Source organism: Ips typographus, linkage group LG2 (genome assembly GCF_016097725.1).
Source record: "Ips typographus isolate SLU linkage group LG2, UJ_Ityp_2.0, whole genome shotgun sequence".
Taxonomy (NCBI): domain Eukaryota; kingdom Metazoa; phylum Arthropoda; class Insecta; order Coleoptera; family Curculionidae; genus Ips; species Ips typographus.
Window position 1 is genome coordinate 25,719,998 of NC_138423.1, and position 21,373 is coordinate 25,741,370.

Consider the following 21,373-nt stretch of genomic DNA (forward strand, 5'->3'; position numbering starts at 1 on the left):
AAAAGGGGAAAAGTCTAAGATAAATTAACTTTTGTTTCGATGAAATTTTTGCGGAACTTCTCAATAGGATGGTTCTTTCGCTCTAAACAATGTATCCATTATCAGTCTTCGAGCACAATGCTGTTTGATAAAATTCGATTTTTATTTCCAAAAGTTAAGCTGTCAAAATTTTTTACATTTAATACGTAAAAAGCTTATATTTATACAATGATGAATGATTGGAATGAACAACTTATTTGGTGTTCGGTAACTGTAAGCACAGTGATACTTTGTGAGGAGAAATTCTTTTGTTGAACCGGACCAATTTTAAGTGCTGAAGATGACCTTAGAAGATCGAAACTGGTGCACTCAAAGGGTTTTAATAAGAAAACTCTTCACAAAGTTTTCAGTCCCCTTAAAAAGATTTAAACTTTAGGTTTTTCAGAAATTTACTTTAAATTTGAATATTAGTAAACTGTCAGTGTCATACATCCTTAGACTCACTAATAATTACAAACTTTAACGTTTTTTTATTCTAAAGAAGATTGAGTCTCCCAGTAACCAGTTACGAAAAGCTCGAATTTGATTAACGAATATAGAAGATATATTCCTTTAACCGTAACCTAAGAAAGTTTGAAAATATAGGAGAAAAGATACCAGTGTACCAGATAATAAAAGATTGATTGGAATAAGTAAATTAATGAAAACAGTTTATTAAAGTAACTAAAACAAAAGTTGTCCAGAATTTTCAAGAAAAGAAAAGAAAATTGTGTAGAAAGACATAATTGTGCTGGCTAATTGCTCTCAAAGGAAGAGCAGCAAACCTAACCTAACCTATATTTGGTTTCTAATTTAAAATAAGAAAAATCTAAGTCCCTGAAAAAGAAACTTGATTACAATAATCTATGTTACTGTCATTACTGCTGTCATTTACCTACAGTAATATTCGAGTTATTAAGGCGTATATTAAGTTGAGTTTATTATTCCAGTAAAAGTTGTCTTTAACACTTTTGTCAGAAATGAAATTTTTTTTTTCTAAATACACTCTTTGTTGATCACTTAGTCAACTTTTCATAAAAACTTCAAACTTTTCATAATAAAAAAATAGAACAATAACTAAACTATTATTATATTGAATAACTGCATAGGTAATAGCATTCCAGAATCTCTTTTAATAAACTTTATTGTTTTCCTAGACAGTTTTCCTGGTTGTGTTAATATCCATTTATTCAGCATCATTATGAAATACAATTACCCCACATAAGCAACATTAACCGGAAATTATTCGTCGCGTTCACAATGAGCGCGGAACGTTTCTCTATCAGAGCATCTCTTAACTACCCAGAAAGCGACACTGGAGTTTCTTTACCAACGTCCAAAAACGCATAAAAGAGCATCGTTGGATGCCTTTTGTGCTATTCAAACTCCACTAAAATATTTTCCAAGTATTACCTCGGCGTGCTATTGTCAAGTCACTTCGAGTGTTTTAGAATTTGCATAGGAATCTTGTTATAAGCGGCAACAAGAAAATCGACTTTTCGGCGGTCGGAAAATTTTCCTCCATTTTGATGTTACATTTTTCAAGCCTTGCTAGTTTATCGAGTTTATTACGAATTAAATCATCATGTAACTGGATTGCTCGTAAATAATACATGGGAATGATATTTTTATGTGTTGTCCGAGGTTCTTTTTAATTTCGTTTTCATATCACTTTTTTTTTCCCATTCGTCAAAGTATATTTCATCCTCAATTTACAACCCGAGGCTCCCGTAATTCATAAATACTTTATGACTTGCTTTTCGTTATTAAGCATAAAATGTTGTCGCTTTTCTCATACAAACAAAATAACGTAATAAGTTCTTTTTACTATTACGATTATATAAACTTTAAATGTCTACAGTAAAACCGGGCGTTATGACAGTATATTGCTTGGTAATATTTTTGTTGTGTAACTTTTATTCAGACTCCTTTTTACTGTTTGGCATTCTAACTTTGCGATTTTGATGGAAAACTTTGATAGACAATCAGTCGAGGACATAAAAGCATCTATTTATTTTCGACGCTTAAGTACCGTCGTTTCCATCTCCAAATTTATAGCGTAACACGCAAGACAAACGACAGTACAACCCCGGTTTTTATCAAGAAAAATTACCCGGACAAAAAATACGCACAGACACACACAAAGCCGGGAAAACGTTACGACTCTTTGTATTTATCTTCATCCAGACGAATTATAGGTGACATCTTTGCCGAATCAATAAAAAAAGAATAATTGGACTGGGACTGTGATGACTTGAACCGAAAGGTGATTTATGGAATTATTATTGCTGAGTGAGAATTAAGAGGATTTTTTTAGGAAAAAATAGCTATTCTACGTCTCAGGGGAAGTGACAGTGGCCAGATATTGAAATTTACTCATGTCTTAGATTAGTTCGAAAGATTTTCTGTGAGATTCCGTGGCTGCCAAGTTGAGCATTAAAATAATACAAAATAAGCTGATCAATGAAATAACCGTAGTAGTATCCTTGCCTTTAATTTATAGAATAATTTTGATAACTAACTTTTGTGTCATTTTTCAACTAGTGTATGTGTATTTTTTCTATCAAACATCATTGAAATAGTACAGCAATGCTTTAGTCTTGAACCTAACCTCATAAATACAAAAGTCAACTTTACTCGCTTTACCGCAATTTAGACGTCAAATCATGTCAAAAGTCAAAATGAAAGGTAGAAATTATTACATCCAATAGCAACGCTCATAGTTAGCTACGTCATACTGCCAGGAAAATAATCAATTTAAATCTAATCTAAATTTGGTTAAAATTAGATTTTTTTTTGCACTCATACTTTCTGTACAAAATGGTATTAAAATGCTAATGCTAAAGCATTTGTTACTCCCATTTGTGCTTTCGTAGTTTAAACCGAATTTGTTGAGTATGGTTTTGAATGTGACAGAACAAGTGAAAAAAGTCACAGACTTAACTACGCTTTTATCTTAAGCTTGGCTCAAAATATGACCGTGGAATAACCCCTTAAAAAACTTCCGTAAATGACTTGATATTTCTCAGTTCACACAATAAAAAAGAATGTAAACATAGAAGGAAAAGACAAAAGTGGTTGTTGCATATGGCGGCCGAAAATTTCCGGTTGGCACTGTCAGATCAGTGACGTGGTTGTAGGGTGAAAATGATATTTTACCAATGATAATTAAACAAAAAGAAAACAGTTAAATTTGAAACTAACACTAGTTGTGACCGCGTTTACCCGGTTTCAAGTAAGTGAGTAACTAACTAACCTAACCTAACCTCCTCTTAATTTTACCTCGTTCTAACAGCAACACGATTGAACATATACAGGGTGTTCAAAAAATACAAGAAAACTGTTAAATTTTACTCTCTGGTGGTGGTAAACGCGCTTCTCTAACAATTTCCGTGATATTTTTTACTCTTTTTTGGAAAATGTATCAATATTTTAAAAAATTTGTATTTCGGCCTTTTTTGAAGTTTCAGCGACCGTAAAAAACTGACCACGAAACCTCGTGCTAACCTTCCGCTTACCGCAACACGATTAAACATATACAGAGTGTTTAAAAAACAAAACAAAAATAGTTAAGTTTGAAACTCACGCGTTTACCTGTTTCTAAATGAATTGAAAACCTAGTCCAATGGATGCAGAAAGTCATTCTACAAAATTTTCATAACTCACCATTTCCGAGATAATTGACTTTTTCTACTTTTTTTGAAAATTGTAAAGAAAATTTCAGTATTCTGTATCTCTAAAAAGTCAAAATGTTTGTCTTTCACATCCCCTGAACAGCAACACGGTTGAATACATAAAAAACACTTCACACACGATTTGTGCTAGTGTCACTTTGACAGTCAATAACTCGGTTATTTTGACAGGTAGCGAGTTGATTTTTTTGACAGATTGTAGCCCAAAGTGTCCTCTGCAAACTGCCAAATGTCCTGTTTGTACGAAAAATGTCACCTGACCGAGTTACTGCACGAAATTTGCCTGGATGCACTAAAACGACACGATTTGTACTACCGTCACTTTGACGGCCCATAAGTCCGTTATTTTGACAGGTATCGCCTTGATTTTTTGACAAATTGTAGTCTACAGTGTCTCTATAAACAGTCAAATATCATGTTTGTACAAAATATCTATGACAATTGTCACGTGATTTTTACCATGACTGCTACGTTAGAATTGTCAAAATAGTCACCTTAAAGCGATGATACGAGTTTTTGATACTGCAAGCAAACTTTGTGGTTGAAACGCTATACGTCCGTTATATTGACAGTTCTGACGTATGTATGACAGTTGTCACGTGATTCTCACCATTACAGCTACGTTAGAACTGTCAAAATAGTCGCCGTGAAGCGATAATATGAATTTTTGACATCAAGCAAACTTTGTGGTGGTTGAAACACTATACGTTTTTGAATTTGACAGTTTTGACGTTAGTGACAGTTGTCACGTGGTTCTAGGACACTATTCAGCTAGATGGTCACGTGACAATTGTCAAAATAACTGTTATAAATCTCAGAAGCACGTTTTATATCAAATACTGCAAGACAACTTTTCTAAACCCTGATTTTTGCATCTTTTGATCACAGTTTAACAGTTTTGACGTTAGTGACAGTTGTCACGTGGTGCTAGAACAACACAGCTAGACAGTCACGTGACAACTGTCATAAATCTCATTAATACGTTTGGTTTTGAAAACTGTGTTAAACTGTAACTCTTGCAAATTTTAGGCAAATTTTGACGGATTGAATATTAGTGACAGTTGTCACGTTATTTTAAAAGACTATTTAGCTAGACGGTCACGTGGCAATTGTTAAAATAACTGTCAAACACGCTCTTCAAATAAAAATTACTAATTTTTTTTTTTGGTTTCAGTATGCTGAACAAAACAACCAGAGCCTGAGCATTTTGAACTTCGTACCTGTGATCGATGACGATGGCAAATACTTAACGTGCCGCGCAGAAAATCCCGCGATACCAGACAGCGCACTGGAAGATAAATGGCGGCTGAATGTTCATTGTAAGTGCGATTTCCAGCAATAACTTTGTTCACGTGACAAATGGAAAATTAATTCGACTAACGTTCGAACTTGACTCAAAAACTTTATAAAATATTTCTTTGTGTAACTCGTTGCAGCGCCATTCTTCGGTGGCGCGCAACACGTTTCTCAATTCCAACGGGCCTGAGTGATGATTGTTGTTTATAAATAAATTAAAAAGGACAAGAATCTTGTGACGGGTTTTATTTTGTGCTTGTCAGCATGACGTTGACATTGGACGAGTATAATTTTATAGAGAGTTTTTTCAGCTATACAGGAAAAAGGGGGGATTTTCAATGACATCGGCAAGAACGCATACATCATCGTCGACATCAACTCCAACGGGCGTCGGGAAGGTGCAAAACATACGATCCATTAAGCTCCCGAATTTATCAAACGTCGCTTCTTTCTTGGGACACAGACAAAAATTTCCTTTTTCCTTTTTAAGGAAAATAAAATTATTACAAATCTTTCTTTTTACCGGGCGTAAGCCGGGTGGCTCTTTTTATACAAGGAAAACATTATTTTTCAGATGTTCCTGTCGTAACGTTAAAAATGGGTTCAACCCTCAATCCCGAAGACATCAAGGAAGGCGACGATGTTTACTTTGAATGCAACATTAGGGCCAATCCCAAAGCGTACAAACTTTCCTGGTTCCACAATGTAAGTATTTAGGCCCTGAAGAAAATTTAAATATTATTCCCGAAAGTTTCGGGGACCGTCTTGTTTTCTTGCCACTCCGCGCCCTCTTTTGAATAAAATTAAATTCGGTTTTTGTATAATAAATGTCGGCATTGTTCGAAAATTGTCTGCTTTTCGTCGCAGAAATTTAATAAAGTACGCCAGGGAAAGTAATCACTCTTTATGGGACCGTTTTGCAGAATTTACTTTTGTCAACCTTATAGGGCGAAAGCGAGACGGTTTACGCTGACGCGTCAGTACGATGTCTTCTTCACTCATTTTAACGTGTCATTTCTGTTAATTTGAATAGAACAACGAAATCTTCCACAACGTGACTGGCGGAGTGATTCTAAGTGATCAGAGTCTTGTGCTGCAAAATGTGGTCAGAGCCACCGCAGGAGAGTACACTTGTGTGGCAACCAACAGTGAAGGAAAAGGATCGAGCAATCCTGTCAAACTTATAGTTAAATGTAAGTAGTCGTATTTTTAAGTTGGTTTTATAAACTTTGCTACTCCCGTTGTTCCAAAATTGGATTATACAGAATGGTATGCCAAACTGTAAATCTCCTACGCACCAAAATTTCGGTAATAATTTGTACGTGAAAAAAACAGGACGTTTTGTTCGTACAAACCAAATTAAACAGTTTTGGTTTGAGGTTAAGAGTTTGAGGTTAAAAACATTCATCCATTAATTTGCCATATCACACGTGTAACGTTCAATACTTTATAAACGATCAACTCAAAACGAGCCACTGTATAGCTATAACTTTGTGTAAGATAATGAGAGGTTTTACTGCACTAGAGCAGTAATTGATTTTCTATTTAAAATCAAAATTTACTGACCAGAAGACCAAACTGGTCGATGTTTTGTGCTTTTTTGCAAAATTCACGATACGAGACATTTAACTTTCATTGAACCAAAATTCCTTGTACCATATACAGGGTAATTCAAGTTCGGCCCTCACCATTGGGATCTCAGAAACCATAAGAGATACGAGAAAGTTTAAATTGGGGCAAGGTTGCGCAATTTAAAGCTCAACCAAATGCTGTTTTAAAAATTTGGATTTTCCGAGTACTTACGAAGATATATGAAAAAAACTGAAAATTTGATTTTTTGTTTTTAATTATTTCTAACCTTATTTGAAGAGATATCCCAAAACTAAAAGCATCTTTTTATTGCCACTTTTTGGCAAAAAATAAAGTTCCTAAAATGATGATATTTCTCTTGAAAACATAAATGAGCTTTTTAAGTTAGAGATAATGCTAACAAATCTCTTTTTATGATTAAGGGCATCGGTAAAGCAAAACCTCTTATGGGAGATTCAATGCATTTTATGACAATCTTTTAACCCGAATTAAAAAAAAACTAGGCTAGGTATTGCTGTTTTTTAAACGGCATATGATAGAAGACACTTGCTAGAATGTGCGAAAGTCAATATAATTTTAATAGTACGTAAATTAAAATATTTAGAAGCATTTTAACAAAATGATAAAATTACCATAATTTTCAAGTCACTATTTTTCCTACCTGCAAAACTTTTTTGGTGACAAAAATAACTTTCGCACATTCCCCAAACCTTTAGCTATTTAATAAAAAAAAAATCACGTAAATAAGTTAAAAATTAAAGTCGTAATTTGGGTTAAAAGATAGGACTAAAAAATTGCTCGAATTAAGGAGCGGAAATCTTGCATCTTTGTTCCATATCACTCTAGGAGCCTCGTCGCTTAAACAGTAATGTCTGTGTTAACACTGCCGTAGTTTTATCGACAGAAACAAAGAACGAACACTGTTTTTTATATATTTTTCTACACGTAGGCCAAACATCGCGATCGAAAAACGTAAAGTCTTTACCGATCCCCTTACCTAAGTAGTTCAGCAATGCTTGTATAATAATAACATTTTCTGCGGGGATTTCTTTTCTAGATACATTTTTAACTATGAATGACTTGAGCTCTAATGCTCGTCCGAATTATCGTGATTGACAAGTACTGTCAAATAATGACATTTTACAAAACGGCCCATTAATTCAAAGCCAATAACTAAAGTAAAATTAGAGAGAAAAATTAGTTTTTATTGAATTATTTTGAAATTTATCAAGCAAATCATAAGTTATTATACATCACTAAAATCAGAATAAAACGTACTATTTGGTGGGCTAAAAATCCAATATGGCGCCCATAAGAAAAAAGAAAGTTGATGATGACTGACAAAAAACGAAACGTCGTGTGGCAAATTTGAATCCGTCATCGAATAGCTAGGAAAAAGTGGCAATGAAAGGATGCTTTTAGTTTTGGGATATCTGTTCAAATAAGGTTAGAAATAAATAAAAACAAAAAATTAAATTTTCAGTTTTTTTCGGATATCTTCGGAAGTACTCGGAAAATCGAAATTTTTAAAACGGGATTTGGTTGAGCCTTAAATTGCGCAACTTTGCCCCAATTTAAACTTTCTCCTATCTCTTATAGTTTCCGAGATCCCAATGGTGAGGGTCGAATTTGAATTACCCTGTAGAAGGATCAAAAAAAAAAGTGAAAAAAAAGTGCTGGATTTTATACTATTATATAGCTTTATTAATAATAACTTACTATACATATTTTTCAATAAATTTTTCAAAATTTGTTGGATTTAGGTGTACACATTTTTGGCTTTCTCTATACTCAAATATTACGTTTGATTAGAAAATATCTAAGCAAAGTTTAAAGGTTTGGTTAATTTGGCATTTCAAAAACTAAAAACTCTTTTCCGGACCAGATGGCAGCGTACAAAAGGGCAAATCACATTAGCAACAACCATACGTACGCCGCTTCGGGGATTAGGTTCCGTTCGAAATTAAATCTTTGCGGGGCTTTTGTGCCTTTTGCTTTGAAGCCGTCTCATTAATTCGTCCATACGCCGACAGCACCCGGAACTAAATAAAACTGAGCCGGGGGCGCCGAACATGCCAACCCAGCCACTGTATTTGGATTATGGTGGCGCTTTGAAAAGCCACATTGTTTTTATTCCGGAAAAAAAAATCGTTTTTAAATGTTGGTTTTACCAATTTTAATACTTTAACAGGCAATAATGTTTAAATGCAAAAAGAATTAATCGTATTAATGATTTCTGTTCTAATGAATCAATTTGTATGCCAAATATCAAGTAAAATGCGATGACGTGGCACGTGACGTAATAGAAAGGTATGTTTGACACCGCTTTTCTCCCTGGCTGTACCGAATTTTGTAGTGTTTTTTCAGGTTATTCGATAGGAAATTTAATAAAGATTCCAAAAATGTGCTTGAAACAGTAATTTTCTTACTCCAAGTGGGTTATACAGGCGATTTTGTCTCTGACTGTTCTTTTAAACTGTGTTTCTGGCAGTTCAAAGTTTGACACCGCTTTTCTTACTTACTGTACCCAATTTGGTAATGTTTTCTTATGTTATTGGATAGGAAAATTGATGAGGATTCCAAAAATGTGCGTAAACGTCATTTTCTCACTTCAAATGGGTTTGACAAGCAATTTTCTCTGTTACTTTCAAACTGTGTTCAAAAGTTGCAAAAATCAGGGTTTAGAAAAGTTTTTTGGCAGTATTCATGACAGTGATCACAAGACTGCCTAGCTAAATTATCCTCCAAAAACCACATGATATCTGTCACTAATGTCAAAATTTGCCTAGAATTGGTAGGAATTACAGTTTAACACAGTGTACAAAACAAGACGTGATTCTGAGATTTATGACAGTTATTTTGACAATTATTGTTTGTCAGTAAATTACTGGTAAATTACAAATTCTTTACATAATCATCTCCAGGTTCATATCATTTTTCTCATCTCAAAAACATTTGTCATAATTTATACAGAAAATTGACAAAAACCTGAAAGTTATAAGATTTATAATAGTAATTTACGCTTATCATTACTATAAACAAATGTGTTACTGCATATTTGATTTTGGTTTCATGTAACTTTTTTTAGTATCCATGTCAGCTAAGAAGGACCATTATATGAGTAAAATAGAAAACATCCCCGCCACTTAATAAGCCACTAGCGTGAGGCAATAAAAAGCGACATGGCATTGCGAACGCCAGAAACATGTGTAATTTGAGAACATGAACGAAGACAAAAACAGTAAAACGGAATTCATAAAGGGGCCGACCTAAAATTTAATTTGGGAATGAAGCGGGTCCCTCGGGTTGCATACACACAGTCGCCCCGGCCAATTTGGTCGTTTTCTCTTGTTTCCAGATGGACTCAGCTCACGGAATTGTGCGCCCGTTTAGGGTTGATTTGTTTTTTAATTATTCGAGCGGCAGCTGTTTGAGTCGCATTTCGGCCAATTTAAGGGCTCGAAGGGACGATAATTAGACTACTTTCCAGTGTCCTCCCCGATCGAGCCTATACACTCGGACCGTCACCGGGATTTTAGCTTTTAGCGGTGAACGCTTTTAATTATTGAAAAGTCAACCGAGTGATGGAATAACGTTGCACAAGGCAGCGCTTTAATTATTTCTTGACTGGCGTATTCGCTTTATGCAACTCGGTAATCAAAATGCGTCAATATTTGCATTACCTTGCCATTGTTTGTTTCTCGAACAACAAGAAACGGGGAGCTGCAGCTGACAGTTCATTGCACTTCTAAACCCTATTCACAGTTAGACAAACAGTAATTGTTAGCTGGCGTTATCCTATTGTTTTGTATGAGATATAATGTGCAAAATACCATTCGTAAATTGGTACATAATTATTATTAAAGATTTGATCATCACTAATGCAGAATGCATAATCAAATTTTTGTATCAACCCTGTGTTTCAAATCATATTTACTGTTCTCCCGGAGTGGAGTTTACCTGTGCGTCACGAAGGCTACGTCATTTATAATCATATGAATCAAATCAAGTTTTTGTCAACAAACCTGTTGTGCTCATATTATAGAAAAAGGCATGTCTAAAGCTTCGTCACGTTTAAAATTTTGCGTGTATTGTCAGTCAGAAAGTAGAGATCTTTGGCTGCAAATTTGCACTAAAATAACCTTATACCAAAGCAAATCAAAAATATCTTGACCGAAATAACATTTTTTATTTATAAGTCTCCGTTTGGATCATTGAATTCCGTCTAAATTTAAAACCCAATTTATTTACCAAAATTCGCAGAGATGTATCACCAATATGTAGTATTTCTTTCACTTTAAGCTCTTGATTTAGGTTCTGGATGGTTACATGTTTCTCTAAAATAAATACAACAAATTAAAAATTCAATAAGACATTCTGAGTGATGCTGTATTATCTCATATCTCATTTTTAGGTTGCAATCCACTTATTTTATTTTAAACCCGCTGGAAAACATTTTAGACGATTATTTTATTTTTTCTATGACTTTATTATTAATATGTTTGAAGAAATTTTTATGAAAAATCTATAATGCAACCCAAAAATCTCAGTCTCTGAAAACAATGAAATGTTAATAGATGTTTCTTACAAAAGTAGATATATTTACTATTATTAACATACTATCGTTGTACATATCATATAATGTATTTCGAACATCCATTTTAATGCTTTCAGATAAATCAGTGGTCTTGGCCCGTCGATAACATCTCGATTTACGTTTTCTAGGTGAGGAAATCATAAAATTACTTGCTTGCTTTTTCCGAATCGAATAAACAGTTTTGCGGGAAATTTTCAAAGCAGCTGCAACCTTCTAGTATCAAAAAAAATACATCAGTAAGAATATGTAAGGTCTTAAAATTTCTTATTTTCTTCCTGAACAGATGATAAAGCTTCTAACGGTCTTCCATTGGTTTTTTCCAATTCAAAATATTCACAAAGGTTAAGAATTAACTGCTGAGCTTGTCTGTGGAGCATTTTTTCAAGCATTTTCTAAAAAAATACTGTAATAGTAAGTAATTCCGAATTTAGGAAAAACCAAATGGCTAAATAAAAACCATAATAGACACTCCCACTTATTTTTCAAAACAGGTTAGTAATTGTGCCAATTTTGGTTAGATCGTGACAGCCGACATAAAAAAAATAAAAATATTAATAATAATATTATGAAAGTACTTACAGAATGTTAAAAGCGTAGAAACAATAGCTCTTAAAAGAACTGTGGTGGTGTGGTAAATAGAAAACTTTATAAATGATTAACAACACAAAGAAACGGAAAAGAATTAATAGTAAACAAATCAAATAATATTCGATGGTTGTCAAACTGACAATGACTGAAATAGAAGCGCTAATCAGTAAATGTTTTTTTTTTGGAAGACATTCACTTAGATATTTACCCTTTCTGAAAGTGAACAATAGACAAGGATGAAGTCAATAATGCATGTCTACTTCTAAATCACAGGGGGATGACGCACGGGTAAATTCAGTCCGCGAGAACAGTATATGAATACTCATGTCAGAAACTGACAGTATCTGACAATTGCCACGAACCAGCTGACATTACCAGAAAATCTTAATAGATAGAGCACTAAATGTAATATTTGCAGTTTTCTTATTTCTATTTCCCAAGTAGTCATATTTTTCCTAAAAATAATTAAAGTTTTAACTATTTTTTTTTAAAGCAAAATGCAACAAGTTTGATAGTGAATCCGTTAAGAAAATTACGCGAATTGGAAAAAAAGAGATGCAAATTTCCGAACCGGCATTGCCCATGTACATAATATTACTTAAGCTTCCGGCGAAGTGCAAAATTCCATTCTGGAAATTGGGTTAGCGTATTTACTTATTTTGAGAGAAAGTTTACAGGCCGCCTAATGTCTCGTCTCATCTCGCTCTAGCGCGCTTTAACAAGATGAAAGCTTAGGCGGCGAATGTACGACTGTGCCAGCATTACGAATGCTTCCTTTGAACCGACGCCATTTTGCTCAGAGATGCGTATTTTTGTAGAAAAATTTCGTTTTGGAAGGGGGCACCTCTATGAATTCATCTCGAGGAAATTGGATTACCGGAATGAAAACGATTTCTAAGAAAATTTGATTCTACATCGGTATAATGAAAATTCATAACTAGTTTCAATTTTTTTTTTTTTGTTCAGTTGGTTTAAAATACAAGGAATGTGTAATGATAGTTATTATTCTGGAAAATTGTGAGGGGAGCCTTTAAACGAGTTTCAACAATAACCATAAATTTGATAAATGATAAAAAAGCAATCGTCACATTCAGATTTACCTTTATATTACTTATATTGCTACGTTATTCTATTTTACTTTGATCTTTTGTGTCAATTAGTTTTTTAACAGTGTCACATGACATAATAATCTGATTGACAAAAAGTAGTGATTTTCAATTTCCAGACTGGTCTCCGTGATCAATATAACAAAATTACGCTTTAAAAAATGCCTTGTTTATAAGTTACACAATTACAAGTTTACCTATTTCAAGTATACTGTATTCATGAATATGTATCAAAGCGATGTGGAGAAGGAATTTTTTAACAAAATTTAGCAAAAAGTTTTATGTCGTCCTGAGACGTCCCCGACGACATTCGCACCTCTCAACCGAGTTGATTTGTGGTCCATATAAGATGCCGCGTCACTCGTTCCGAAAAATAAATGGCTTCGCCTAACCCTGCGAAAATTTCGTCCCGTGTCTCTTTAAACATATTCGTTTTGCGCCGTTCGCCCGACTGACTGACGTGAAATATCGCCCCCTAAATAGGAATTACGTTCCCGTTTTGTACTTGATAATAGGACAATACGTTTTTATTTAACTCGACGAAATTCCGCCTGTCTGATGTTCCCCCATCCCAGCCGTTTAATTTTCGTTACGTCCGTTTTATTGAGGCTCCGCGCTCTTTTCGATCCGATCCGGGTTACCTTTTGTTTGCGACGCGTCACATTTAAAACGTCACTCCGAATGGTCCGCGAAGAGTAACTGACCTCAGAATGTACGTTGTTTGCAGACGCGCCCGTGTGCATCCAAGAGCGCGAGGAAATATACGGGGCGCTAAAGCAAGAGACCGTAACTTTGCGATGTCGGGTGGATGCCAACCCTCCAGTGGCCGCCTTCCATTGGACATTTAATAACAGCGGGGATCAAAGAGAGGTTTCCAGTGGAGAATACACAAATGAGGTCAGTATCTTACTTAATAAGACTAGTTTATCCTTCTCAAATTTAAAGGCACATGTTTTCCTCAGGACTTCTCAACTAAACTGCCTTTGGACTATCATTGGGCTTGCCTGACTTATTGGCTTTTGGCTGACGGAAAAAACTTTGACTTTAATGCACTATAGCTGTATTATACAGGGTGGAAAAGAAACTTGTGCAAAAAGTTACATTTTCAAAATATATGGCCTTCTCGGTTTAGGGTTGTTGTTTTCAATTTATGTAGAAAAAAAATTCCGGAAAAAATTTCAGTTGTTTAAATTTTGTTTTTTGCCGCTAAAACAATATTTATTACAAATGTTTATTTTGAAATTTGTAAGATTTAGGTATAAAAACTTGATATCATTTGAATGCAATTTTAATATAGCCTTTCATTTCCAATAATGATGTACAAGACGTTATTTTTAAAAATTTCAATGTTTTTATGACTGATGCGCTGAAAACATAATTTTCTTCTAAATTCATCATTCACACATTCATAACGCCAACGAAACGTTTTAAACACTTGCGTGGTTTGTCCACTGATTTTTGACATTTGTCGCATGATTGACAGTTGTCACTTAACCCTACATTAGACTTTTAAACTGCCTCTAATGCCACAACTGTCAAAATCCTGTTCACAAACCTGTTTCTGACCTTTAAAAGGTGTGCTACAATTTTGTCCGGCCGTAAACGAATTTTGACAGTTTTGACGTATCTAACAGCTGTACGTGACCTTAGACTACGTCATAAATAGAGAGAGAGACACCAAAACTGTCAAAACTTTGCGCATGGAGGTAATAATAAACAAAACCACATTTAAATCTATTGTTCTAGCTCAAATATGTCAAAAGTTGGTTTGCGCACAAATGTTCACATGTTTGACAATTGTCACGTGATCCTAAACTAGTCCTTAAACTGTCTCCGACGTCACAACTGTCAAAATCCTGTTCACAAACCTGTAAAACACTATTTGTTTAGTGGTTTCTGACCTTTAAAGGTGTGCTGCAATTTTGTCCGGGTGTAAACGAATTTTGACGTATCTGACAGATGTCACGTGACCGATGTTTTAAAAGCCAAAATAAGAGTTAGAACCTAAAATAGTCAGTCTTACTTTAAATAAACAACTGAAGAAGGGATGGTGCCCCACTATCCTGCTCATCAAAATTGACATTTTTAAATCCAAAAACAATGAACTAACTTGTCAAAAAGATCAATAATTCAGTGAACAATTAGCTGACATTTTTCTTTTTGTTAAACTTAGGTGACTTCCTCAAGACTGAACTACACCCCAAACACAGACTTGGAGTACGGTACGTTACTTTGTTATGGCGAAAACGAAATTGGTCGTCAAAAAGAGCCTTGCATCTTCCAAGTGGTTATAGCCGGTAAGTTATCCAGATCCAGCTGCAAAATTTAACTAATGCATAAACAAGCGGCATAATTTACCATTTGCAACATAAGTGCGACCGTTTCGGACGCACCGTATATCCCGGAGTAATGAAAACGTATCACGCCAGCCTCGAATCGGCATAATTTTCCCGGCATGAAACTGTCCCGAACACAAATTTGCTTAAAACACAAGTTATGAAAACGTGAACGTTTCGAAACTGTTTATTATGGCGGGGGCGGGTTTTGGTTTATTGTTGGGGGGACAATACAGTGAATGTTTCATTTTCATCCTCGAATTTATCTACAAAAGGCGCACAAATTAATCGTTGTCGTCTGGCAATAATAATACTAGATAGGATTGCTTGTGTAGTTCGATTTACGGTTGATGTAATCAAGTTAACGAGGTTTCTTGATTTAATATAACCTCTGTTCGCTGGCAAATACGGTATTGGGCCATCGAGACTTGCTTAAGTGGAACTTGTATTCGGATTTAGGCGGGCAATATTGACTTAGGACGTTTGTAGAATCAACCACTAAGTTTAGTCTAAGTTTTAATTGAAAGGCTTATTACAGAAATTTGGTATGTTTTCAGAGTTATTCAATATGCAGTAACAACTCCTTCTTAAACTGACCTTCTTTTAAACCGAAGTTTTAAGAAGTAGAATATATGAAAATAAAAAAGAACGAAAAATGTTTAAAAAAAAAATAGAAACACTAGCGTTAATTTTGAAAAACGCTTTATTTAATAATTAAATTATCTACTTCCGAAAAATTTGAACATCACATCGGTTAATTGAATTATTAATGACAGTAACGTATACTGTTAAATGAAGCATTAAGTTATTTTTAGATGGACAACTGTCACTAATCTCAAAACTGTCAAACTATGCTCTAAAGTTGCAAAAATCAGGGTTTAGAAACGTTTTTTTGCAGTATTTAATATAAAACGTGTTTTCGAGATTTATGACAGCTATTTTGACAATTATCACGTGACCTTCTAGCTAAATAGTGCTCTACAGTCACGTGACAATTGGTATTAACGTCAAAACTGTCAAACCATGCTCTAAAGTTGCAAAAATCACGGTTTAGAAACGTTTTTTGTAGTATTTCATATAAAACGTGTTTTGAGATTTATGACAGTTATTTTGACAATGGTCACGTGACTGTTTTAGCTAAATTATCCTTTAAAACCACGCGACCTAACAATTATTATTAAAAAAATGAAAATTTACCCTGCAAAATGTCTGAACACTATTGACTTCCCTAAAGTTGTAATTAACTTTTCCAAGTAAGTAAATTAAATCCAGAGAGGTACTGGGACAAATTTTTCTAGTTTTAGTTAATTTTAATTAATCTTTCAGTTTAGTAAACAGCTTTCGAAAAAGTGGTAACAAACTTAAGTTAATTTAGGTCAATTGGACTACTTATGTATAGTTTTACAACTTCATTGATTGTAAAGTTGACCATTTTGGCTTTTAGTTCAGCAATTTGACATTTTCAATGCTTTTAAGAAGTTTTAAGTTAAATTTCAAACATTACATAACCTGATGTTTTAAAATTACGTTACCACAATTTTTAGTTAAATGTTATATGATTGGAAATTTAAATTGAAATTTGTGACCTGTGAAATTTTTAGACTGAAATAATCAGTTTAAATCAAACTTTATGCTTATTAATTATATATACGTTAGCTTGTAATAAATTTTTCTTTCCTTTTTACATGTTACATGGTTTTCTAGAGTGACTGAAAATACATTGAAACAAAAATAGAACATAGTAATATCAATAGTTTAAATTGACTTATTAGCGTTATTTCACCGACAACTTGATAATGTTATATAAAGATTTTAATGTCAATAGTGTAGTCAACTCCAATTAATTGATTGCAATTGATAATCAAACTAATTGAAATGTGGATATGTACCAAATTTCTTTTAAATGAATCAGTTTAATTACGGAATTTTCCATGATAACAAAAAGCGAATTTAAAATAAAATGGAATATAATAATGACATGCAAAATTTGGGTTTAATGCATTTTTTAAATACGGGTGGTTGTTGTCAGTATTTGAAACTGAATCTAATTCAAGTCAATAATAAAATGGTATTAAATAAATCATGCTTAAAAAGGGTCATTATGTAACTGAAAATTATGCGTAATTGACTATTTACACTGACGGTCGTAGGTAAGAAATATTATTGCTTGCTGTAATATTTCAGATTTGACCAATTTGATGTTAGTACTCAATTGTTTATAGTTGTGGTGTTATTTTTGAGTATTTATACAGTAAGTAAGTTGTATTAATTTATTTAGCATTATTTGTATTGTATAAAAAAAGTTACCTTCAGCAAGGGTTATTAATACACAAATGCGCGGTTTGTAACAAAATTTGAGTCAATAATGCAAAAAATAACAGCAACATAAGTGTAAATTAATTATAGAATTCGTTTTCTTCATCACATTATTAATATCTTTACCCGTAATGACACTATGATTACCAATTATTCACTACAATAACCAGACTAAAACATTATATTCGTGCGTCATAGAATAATATAGTTTAGTTTGAAATACTGAAATCAAACAAAGTCGAAGGACTTAATCATTAGAACGACACGAAAAGGTCAATTTCAGTTCATTTATCGAACTGCCTGTAATCCAGAGTTATGTTGTTAAATGCGAACTAGTCTCGGACATTTGACCCTTTCCGTGTCTTGTGTGTCTAGCTGCGGAAACTGGGCAGGGCTTTATGTAAGCAGGATTATGTTTGGAATACATTTGCGGAGCAGTAATTCCAATTATGTCGGCAAACATTCTCGTCGAGAACCGGTCTAATGTTTTACTTTAGGCGGGATTAGTTCCGGGTGCAGTTTTGCCAAAAGTCTTTGGTTCGTTGCTAAAGTTACGACAGTAACTTGCCGAATAGTTTTCGAGTTTTGTCGTCAGGGTATGACCATAGTCAAGAAACTAGAACGGGCCGTCGTGTAGGTAAACTTCCGTTTAACAAGTGCTGTTGTTGCCGTATTATATTCATAAAATTGTATTACCAGCTTACCGTCTGCCTGCTTAATGCTAAGTAGCGGCAACAAAACGAATTATGCAAACACAAATGCACTTTCAGCTACTTTACACACACATAATATTAGATTATCCCCGGGCGTAAAAGCCTTAAATATTAGCCGGGAGGCCATGGGCGTGTAACCAAGCGTCTCGACTAACGAGCGGAATTGTAGACACAACATTTTTAATCCGATTAAGGCTCCCGGGAACATTTTAAAGCGAAAGAATGTCCAGATTTGGCCTTGCCGACGGTCCCCAGGGCGCTTAAAATGCACAGAACCGTTCCGCAAATGAAGTAATCGATCACCATTAAGCGCTTTATGGGGGATTAAAGGGCCCCCTTTTTTTTATTAATCGAAACACCAGTCGGAAGGTTGGAGGCTTCGAAGGTGCTGTGATTTGAATTTGAATCAACCCCACGCACTTAATCGAACAAAGGTCGAGTTTCGATTTGTTCTCAGTTCGTGACGAATCTCGAGTTAAAAATGTTAGAACGAAACGTCTAGTTCTCGACTTTCTCAATTGCATTTCAGGTTTTTGTTCGTCAAGTAAATTGAACAGAAAAGTCAATTTTTCAGTACTAGTTAGGAGATCAGTAGTTGCGTAGTTTTAGTGAAATTAGCACTTTACCAGTGTGGTAAAATTTGAGGAAAATACATAATACTTCTTCAAAACTTCAAATAAGAAAGAATTTATTGCAAAATTTTCTTCAAGGTCGATTTTCTCTTCAACAATAGAGGAGAATGAAAATAATCCGTTCTTTTTTATGTCCTGCAGTTGAATTAAGATTATTCAAGAAAATGTCAATCTTTGTTTATCAGAACTAAAAAAGTAGTTGTGGTGTAATGTGGATACATTTTTATTTAAAATTTTGTCACTACAATGGATAAACTCTTCCATTTTTGCTCTTTAAATATGATACTGCCTTGTTTGTTACTGACTATAACACAATATCTGTATACGTAACATATTCAACTCATCCTAACCTAACCTATTTTTAGGAAGCCATTGAAAACAAACCCATCCTTCGAACAATATAATCTGGAAACGATAAACACTGGAAGCCCCTAAACTGCCGATTACAAGGAAAATCCATCCCCTCAGACAAAACAAACTAAGCTAGACAACAACGACCGGGGCGTGTCTCTTAGGTCGTCATTTCGGGTCAGTTTCTGGGCCCTTTATCAGGCTTCCCATAATCCTGAGTAATGTGCAATACGAGCCCGGACCCTATCGCGATGACCAAACAACTTTGACCCTTCCCGGCGTCTTACTGCGTGTCGTCGATCGAGTTACGTTAAACCGGCGTTTACCCAAATAATTTCGCACTTAATCCTATCAAATTTTGGATATTGGACCTTATATCTTGTTCGAATTAGAATGTCACCCAGTTTTAATAAACATTGAACAAATAAAAATTAATGATAGCTTACCTTGTTTTGGCATTTTGCTGCTGTTGTTTGCACTAGACCTGAAAAAAAAACTGAACTGAAAAATTTAATACACTTGTTTGAAAGTTAATGTTTGAAACCATGAACTTATAAAACATGACACAATTTTAATATTAAAAAAAAAGTCACCCAAAGCTTTGCCATCTTATAAAATTTCATGTCATTATTAGGTAGTTTGAGATAAAAATTGCAAAATATTGACTTTACACCTGTCAAAATATTATGTATCAAATTATTTAATTACTTATGTTAGCTAGTAGGTTATTTTGGAAAGAATTAGAGAACGTATAGGTACTGTAGTAAATCAAACAAAATTTACTTAAGAAGAAACTAAAGGTAAATCCTTCTAACGTCATTTGAGTATATTACGTGGTCGTTTAATCATATAAAGCATGCGGTTGTAGAAATGTGCAAACATTCCTAATTTTAAACGAAAATTCGGATTGTAAACGCTTGAGTGGAAACTGGAGCCTTTGAAAGAATCCCACATCTTGCTTTCCGAACCTCTTTTTACAAATGCGTCGCGTTAATTCCACCACGACAGTGTGATACGGCAATTTTCCATGGAATTAGTCCTTTTATGTCAGTTCAAAGTAGTTAAAGCCCTTTTGCAAGCACGCTTAAATTTAATCTCTCTCTCTACTCAAAATTATTGAGAAATTCTTTGCATCCATCAATTTAATATTTTGCTCAAACGAGTTTTATTTGTATACTAACAGAAAGATTAAGGTGGATTTGAATTTGTTCTGGCAGCAGTTTACTAGCGTCTTCTTGGATAATTAGAGGTTAAGAGTTTTCAAAAATAACTTACGGTTGAAAAATTATCATTTTGTGAAAACTATGATTAATTTGCAGGTCGTCCGTCCCAACTTCAAAACTGCACTTTGTTGAACCACACCAGCAATTCCTTGCAAGTGGAATGCGTCGAAGGCTACGACGGTGGTTTGACTCAAAGTTTCGACATGGAGGTGCTTGAACTGCCTAGCCTCAAGTCGCGAATGAACATAACCACATACAAGGTAGGGCGTGGCTCTCTCGCCTTCAGGCAAAAACGTCAATTTGCCTAATTTTCCAGGCACCGATCTTTGTGGCTGACGGCCTGGATCCAGGAACTAGTTACCGGATCATGTTGTATGCGTCGAACAAAAAGGGACGCAGCGATGCGACAGTGATTGATCCCGTAACTTTCGGAGTTGCGAAGTTGCAAGGTAAGTTCCGAAGGCCGATCGAGATTACTGGGCGATTGATCGCCTTTGGGGTGGTTTATTGTTACGTTTTCGTTTAGTTCTAGTTGATGTGTTCCGTCTTGTTTTCCCGAAAGCACTTACAGGCGCTTTTAACGACACTTTTACAAAGCTTTGTCGTGTTTTGTTGTCAGGAAATAATTGCAATTAAAATTATTGATTCCTTTGTCAATGCAATCACAGAATTAATTGCGATTGCTTTATGTACAGGGTGTTTCAAATTCGATGGTCTAACCGGGTATCTCTAAAACTAGAGAATGCATTTTTTAGAGCATGTTTACCTGTCTGGGGGTGTCAAGGTTTTTCTGTTATTTTGGTGAAATTCGTTTTCAAGTTTTTTTGCAGCTCAGAAACACCAAAATGTCAAAACGGCATTAGTGGAATCTGATTCTTTGAAATGTCACCAGAAGTTTGAAAACTGTTTTCAGTT

General features: G+C 34.5%; 1 protein-coding gene across 2 annotated transcripts in view; it reads left to right on the forward strand.

Annotated features, from left to right (window-relative positions):
• The window catches only part of side-IV (sidestep IV transmembrane protein), a 149,287-nt gene that overhangs the window by 118,122 nt on the left and 9,792 nt on the right, over positions 1–21,373 (forward strand). For both annotated transcript variants that reach the window (XM_081972396.1, XM_081972397.1), the window contains 7 exons: positions 4,885–5,029; positions 5,581–5,711; positions 6,040–6,199; positions 13,615–13,784; positions 15,061–15,184; positions 20,555–20,718; positions 20,775–20,907. In XM_081972396.1, coding sequence (XP_081828522.1) covers positions 4,885–5,029; positions 5,581–5,711; positions 6,040–6,199; positions 13,615–13,784; positions 15,061–15,184; positions 20,555–20,718; positions 20,775–20,907 — 1,027 coding nt within the window. The remainder of the gene's footprint in view (positions 1–4,884; positions 5,030–5,580; positions 5,712–6,039; positions 6,200–13,614; positions 13,785–15,060; positions 15,185–20,554; positions 20,719–20,774; positions 20,908–21,373) is intronic.